The following is a 7,373-nucleotide window of genomic DNA, read 5'->3' as shown; positions in this document are numbered from 1 at the left end:
CCAGTCGCCGCCGCCGCCGCCGGCTTCCTCCGCGAAGGCGATCGCGATCGCGATGGACGAGGAGGAGGAGATCTTGAAGGCGCTGGAACAGGATAACAAGGAGAGCAAGAAGTTTGTTGACGGATGGGATGAGAGGATGATGGAGACTTATAAGTTGATGAAGCAGGTTAGGGAGCCGGGGGCGAGAGGAGAGTACTTGAAGGATTCGGAGAAGGCGGAGATGTATAGGTTGTATAAGGAGAATCCGGAGGTGAACACCGTGGAGAAGCTGGCGAAGGATTATAGGGTCATGAGGCAGAGGGTTCATGCCATTCTGTGGTTGAAGGAGATGGAGGAGGAGGAGGAGAAGAGGATCGGGAAGCCGCTGGATGATTCCGTTGAGATCTTGCTCGATAATTTTCCGGAGTAAGAAAGATCTTTGCTTCTTTTTTTTATAACTTCACATGCTTTGAATTGGATTGTTTTGATTAATTGTTTGATATATAGTTTCAGTTGAGTTAAGAGGCGGAAAAAATGAATTGGGTAAGAACAACCAAACGAAGCAGTAAACTGTACCAGAGAAACATAACAGACAATATGGTGAAAAATATACATCAATTGCTGATATATGGATGAAAATCGTAATGGTGGTGACATTTTTAACCGGCAGGATTGTGAAGGGAACAAGAAGCCGGGTAGTTGGTGAAAAGAAAAAGGATGCGGAACCCTCGAGTTCTATATGTTTTTGCCACATCAGTAAAATGCTATCCTTTACTCAGAATATCGGATAGGCTTGGAATCAATTTACAATATTGGGTACTGATTTTGTGTGATCCTTTGAGAGTAACTGATAGGAACATGGGAGGTTAAAAAGTAAGCCTTGAGAGGCTTAACGGGTGAAAAGTATAGGACTAGGAGGCAGAGTACATGTGGCTTTAAAGAAAAAACAATAGAAAGAAGAGAACATGAAACTTAGGACACCGGTGGGTTGTTTGCTTTAGGTGTTACTTAATTATCCCCAAGGAAGATAATATAATTATTCATTTTGGTTTTGTTTTCTTCAAATTCTTTTCATTTATTTTTCTGCAATTTTATTATGATGAAAGGCTGCAACTTAAGCTTTGTGGACTACAAAGTAAACGATCAGGTAGTTTTGTTGTATGAGCAGATAAAAGCTTGAAGAACATAACAATCAGAGAAGAGTACTACTCATGCTACCGGGTTTAGAAGAAATGAAAAAAATAAAGATTGGGTAAAGAGTAAATGGAGGATAAAAAATGCATGTTATGACTGGAGTGAGAGGAAAATAGGCAATCTTAAGTTTACAGGTGACAGAATCATCTGTTGGAAACTATACTTGTTTTGATATTAACTATGAGAGAATAAATGTTGGGCTGATCTTCATAAGGCCCAAACTTGCCTATGCTAATATGCAAGAAAGAGGAAGAAGGAAGGTGAAGTGAGAAAATGTGAAGCATTGTCTATACTGTATAACTATTAGAGCATAAACTCTGACTACCATGTAAGTGAAATAACTGCATATACAAACACACTTAGATATAATCATAACCTTGCTTCACATTGTGGTGGGATCAACCCCTTTAGACCATCCTAATTTCTCTTGCAGTGGTGCCCTCATTTTGGTGTATGTATCTTTACCAATCAATTTCTCTTTTAATTCTCTGATCCTTTGCTCGCCTTTTCATTTTCATATTTTTCATCCAATAGATGGTTGCCTGGGTTTTCAGTGTAGTTTTTTTTGGTACAGAAGAGGCCTTGAAAGGCCTATAATCTCATATTTCATTTTCAGTGTAGTTGTAGCCGGGCACAATTCTGCAACATGGATAGATGCTTGACGAGTAATATGTTATGTTGCTGAAGTGGGAGGACAGAGCCCTAACATAATTCATATAGTTGTTTAGCTGTGTTTTCTTTGAGTCTGGCTTGACTGAAAACTCTGTGGGCTTGTTACTTTTGAGATGTTTTGCATGTCTAGTTTATGTCGGTGACTTAGAGATGCGAAACGGGGGAGGGGGTCCATCAGAATCAGCGATCTAAATCGAACAACGTACTGTTTCGCCAAAATTCATGATCTTAGGCAGGAAATTTAATCTAAAACAGTTAATGTGACAAATGGATTTTAACAAGATTTGTAACGATAGTCATAAACAATCCCAATCTCGAATAATTTAATCACAATATATCATTTTCGCAAGTTCTAAGATCAATATCAAGTTTAAGCAGTCACATGTTTAGATACTCTCAACTCACAATTATAATGTACGCAGTGAATATAAGAGAAGAGTTTAGAGATGTATTATTCATGCAATTAACTAACAAAATAAAATCAACAGAAAAATAAGGGACGAAAGAAAACAAAACCTTCGTCGATCTGAATAGACTCGACGTGAGAGACCTCTGGAGGTGGTGCAACGACAACGGTGAACTGAACGACGATGATGAGACAGAGATCCGATGACGACGAGTGCGACAGTGTTTAACTGATGGCGACGCGGCGACAGGATGAGAGCGGTGCAATGTCCCACGGGTAGTCGTCGGGTCGATGCAGGTGACGGGCGTCGGGACGAGGCCGACAGCGGCGTCAAGACGAAATAAACGGCGGTTTGAAGAGTGGAGGAGGACGGAGGGAAATCAATGACTGTTGAGGTGATTCTGACGACTTACGGAGGCGGAAACAACGGCTGCTCGAAAGTAAGGAGAGCAAGGAGAGATCGGTAGCTTGTGAAAGAGAAGGGATGGGGGAAGCAAGGTTGTGAGATGAACAGATGAACGGGAGAAGATAGAGATTTGACGACTAGAAGAAGAGGAACAGATATTGGCCTAGGGTTTCACACCCGAGGCCTAGGATTTACACCCAAATTAAACCAACTCAAATTTTATTTCAATTTTTAATAATTCATTGATTTTCAATAGTCTCATACAACCTTATTTATAAAAAAACTACATGCACACAACGTGCAATAAAAATAAAAACAAACAACAATCCCTCAAATTACTCAACTAAAATTAAACTAAATTTCAAAATTCAAAATTCAAATTTTAAATTTCAAATTTCAAATTTCAAATCTCAAAATTTAAAATTCAAAATTTAAAATTTAAAATTTAAAAAAATATCAACTAATCAAATATTATAATTTTTTGTCCTCATTATTCTCCCTTGGTGGGAGAAAACTCGACTCCGTCGAGTTAGCTGCAGAAACTTATCATCTTCAATATACTTTGTCTGTATCTTAATCTGCTGTCAGTTATTTTTTTGTATCTCAAATCATTAGCTAGATTGCATTGTAAATTCACCATCTAAAATATTATTAAAATTCACTGATGTATGGATGAATATATAGAAGTGGAGTAAAGTGAAAGAACTCTCATAAATAAAAGGTTAGGATCAGGCTTATATTAGTGTACTGCCAATAATATTGTAAACTGTTTAATCACTCAATAGTGAAAATAGAACTATGACCAAATCAATAAATGTTGCTATTAATTAGTTCAAGAGTTGGAAAAGCTCATAAATATCATGTCAAATCTTAAACAACCATAAATAAACTGTATTGGACAAATCCGAACCATCTAAAATATCAGCATTAATAGTTTTAAATTAGGTTCTGACTCAATATCATACATTTCAGTTAGCAATGTATTTATTCAAATTAGATCACTGATTCCCCAATATATGATCAATGCAAAATAAAAAAATGATGTAAATCAACTCAAATGATTATGATGAAATGCAGACTCAAACAATATGATCAGATGTAACTCAACGAAGTGTCTAAAATGCATGACGTCCTCTATCAAATGGAATAATTAGGTGTTCCTTCGTTAATATGCATAACAAATTTTCTATTTTTGCAGTGATAAGGAGGAACGTGCAAACACATGCATGACGAATGCGTGTTTTTGCGTGTTTAACATGAGAGAGAATGAAAACACTCGTGCTCAAACTTATATCCCTAATCACTATTTAACATGAGAGAGAATGAAAACACTCGTGCTCAAACTTATATCCCTAATCACTATATATTCCCAAAAAGGATCAGTGTATGTGTGAGTGACTATCGTGCTCAAACTTATATCCCTAATCACTATATATTCCCAAAAAGGATCAGTGTATGTGTGAGTGACTATTGGGACAATGCATGAGGGTTTGACATCTAATATGGTAGCCATCTCACGATGCTTAATTTGGGATTCAATTTTCATACAGATATCTGAGTGACTCTAGGAACCAAATCAGGAACGTGTTAGGTGTCATATTAGTCCAAGAGGACTTCGTGGGGAATATCAACAACGTTTTCAGTCACTGAAGTGAATTCAGGAGTTGGAGTTTCAATTTCAGGAACAGCTTCAGGGATAACATCAGTGAACTCCGTGATCAAAAGGGGTAGCTTGAGGAATAGTCGGAGTGTTGTCATTGCATAAAAATTCAATTAACTTCACAATTGCAGAGTAGTTTCCGAATGAACGGAAGTGCATGGTTCTTCGATTATACTATCCTGGATTTTCTTGTCAGAGTAAGATTCTGTCAAAAATACGGTCTGGTTAACGGTTTCCTTAATAATAGATTTTGATTTCGTTATAGACGGCTTATTAATTCTAACTCTGAACGGAGTTGTACAGACGGAAGCAACGTGCCCATATCCTTGATAATTGGAACACTGCATTATTGGGCTAAGTTTGGAGAGAGATCTCTCTGACTTCTGGCCATTGGGATTGACTCTAGACTGGGAAGAACTAGGGTTAGATCGACTTAGAAGCTGACTAGATGTATTGGCACGGGAAGACTGGGAGGGATGGGTTTGAAAATTCTGAGCCCTATGAGATTGATGGAATTTGGTTTTATCTAAATCTTGAACTAAGGCGTAAGCTCTCTCAAGGGTGTTTACTCCTCTAGCACAAAGTTCGGTTTGGAGGTCGCTTCTTAATCCAGTTCTAAATTTTGATAAGACTTTCATCGGTGTTTCTGATTCAATGGTGCTGCATCGAGTAAAATAATTCATCAAATTGAGCAACGTACTCTTTTGTAGATTTGGTTCCCTGAGTAAGACAATGTCACTTATCTAGCAATCTATAAATAAACGATGACGGGAGATATTTTCGTTTCAGTTCGTCGGTCATTTCTCGCCAAGAAAAAATTGGTAACTCACCTCTAATATGCCTTATCATTTTAAAGTTGGACCAATATTAACAGGCGGGTCCAGTGAGTTTTATTGTGACAAACTTGACTTTCTGGGATTCCGTCAGGACGTACCAATTGAAGTAGCGATCCATGCTCTTCAGTCAGTCAAAGAAAGTTTATGGATCAAGCTTACCATCAAAGGTTGGTGGCTCAGGCACAAGTTGAGGCGGGGTCGATGAACGATGTACCCATGACCTTGCGGTGGGTATCCATAGCCTTGACCTCGTGGTGGAGTTGTAACCCGTGTTTCTTCTAACCTAGCACGTCTTTCGTTGGTGTTATTCAGGGTCTCGCGGATAGCTCTACTCTCATGTGTTAAGTTACTTATTTGTCCGTTTAACTCAATGATTTGCTAAGTACGGAGAATTCGGGATTTGTACTGCCTGACATGCTTGACTCACTAGTTGACTCACTTGACTCTCCTAAATTGATAGGGAAGACCTGCGCGAGTGGGCATGCACTAACAACTAGATGAGATGAATGATGTGCACAAACAGCTAAATGAGATGAATAAGATTTTTTTTAATATCAAATAAAAGACTCAACTAATCTAAAAAATAAAAATAAAAATTTTCTACCTTAGAACCATGCTCTGATATCAAAAATGATGCGAAACGAGGGAGGGGGTCCATCGGAATCAGCGATCTAAATCGAACAATGCACCGTTTTGCCAAAATTCATGATCTTAGGCAGGAAATTTAATCTAAAACAGTTAATGTGACAAATGGATTTTAACAAAATTCATGATCTTAGGCAGGAAATTTAATCTAAAACAGTTAATGTGACAAATGGATTTTAACAAGATTTGTAACGATAGTCATAAACAATCCATTTAATCTAAAACAGTTAATGTGACAAATGGATTTTAACAAGATTTGTAACGATAGTCATAAACAATCCTAATCTCGAATAATTTAATCACAATATCAATTATCATTTTCGCAAGTTCTAAGATCAATATCAAGTTTAAACAGTCACATGTTCAGATACTCTCAACTCACAATTATAATGTACACAATGAATATAAGACAAAAGTTTAGAGATGTATTATTCATGCAATTAACTAACAAAGTGAAATCAACAGAAAAATAAGGGACGAAAGAAAACGAAACCTTCGTCGGTCTGAACAGACTCGACGTGAGAGACATCTGGAGGTGGTGCGATGACAACGGTGAACTGAACAACGATGATGAGGCGGAGATCCGATGAAGACGAGTGCGACAGTGTTGAACTGATGACGACGCGGCGACGGGATGAGGGTGGTGCGATGTCCCACAGGTAGTCGTCGGATCGATGCAGGTGGCGGGCGTCGGGACGAGGCCGGCAGCGGCGTCAAGACGAAATAAACGGCGGTTCGAAGAGTGGAGGACGGAGGGAAATCAACGACTGTTGAGGTGGTTCTGACGGCTTACTGATGCGAAAACAACGGCTGCTCGAAGGTAAGGAGAGCAGGGAGAGATCGACAGCTTGTGGAAGAGAAGGGGTGGGGGCAACGAGGCTGTGAGATGAACAGATGAACGGGAGAAGATAGAGGTTTGACGGCTAGAAGAAGAACATGTATTGACCTAGGGTTTCACACCGGAGGCCTAGGTTTCACACCTAAATTAAACCAACTCAAATTTTATTTTAATTTTCAATAATTCATTGATTTTCAATAGTCTCATACAACCTTATTTATAAAAAAAACTATGTGCACACAACGTGCAATAAAAATAGAAACAAAAATAGTCTCATACAACCTTATTTATAAAAAAAACTATGTGCACACAACGTGCAATAAAAATAGAAACAAACAACAATCCCTCAAATCACTCAACTAAAGCACACAACGTGCAATAAAAATAGAAACAAACAACAATCCCTCAAATCACTCAACTAAAATTAAACTAAACTTCAAAATTCAAATTTCAAATTTCAAAATTCAAAATTCAAAATTTAAATTTAAAATTCAAATTTTAAAAATATATCAACTAATCAAATATTGTCTTTTCTTGTCCTAAGTAGGGTATGTTTTTACTAAACATGGTGTCCAACTTGAATGATGTGATGTAAACATACTTTTATACTCTAACCGAAAGCTAGGAATTGTTTTCTGGGTCATCACAAAAAGGATATTGTGCAGTAGTTTCATGAGCTGTCTCTCAGTAGGGTGAGATGGAGAATGGTGATCTTAATCCTTTTGTCTACACTTTTC

The 7,373-nt window shown here is 37.9% G+C and overlaps 1 protein-coding gene across 1 annotated transcript in view; it reads left to right on the top strand.

Moving 5' to 3' along the window:
- LOC109843572 overlaps window positions 7-7,373 on the top strand; it is a 10,645-nt gene continuing 3,278 nt past the window's right edge. Inside the window, exon 1 of the mRNA XM_020412514.1 lies at window positions 7-405. Within this exon, the coding sequence (XP_020268103.1) occupies window positions 53-405 (353 nt within the window). The 5' untranslated portion in view covers window positions 7-52. The remainder of the gene's footprint in view (window positions 406-7,373) is intronic.

The sequence above is a fragment of the Asparagus officinalis genome, chromosome 5 (genome assembly GCF_001876935.1).
Source record: "Asparagus officinalis chromosome 5, Aspof.V1, whole genome shotgun sequence".
Taxonomy (NCBI): Eukaryota; Viridiplantae; Streptophyta; class Magnoliopsida; order Asparagales; family Asparagaceae; genus Asparagus; species Asparagus officinalis.
The sequence above is the reverse complement of the archived record's forward strand: the minus strand, read 5'-3'. Positions and strand labels throughout refer to the sequence as shown.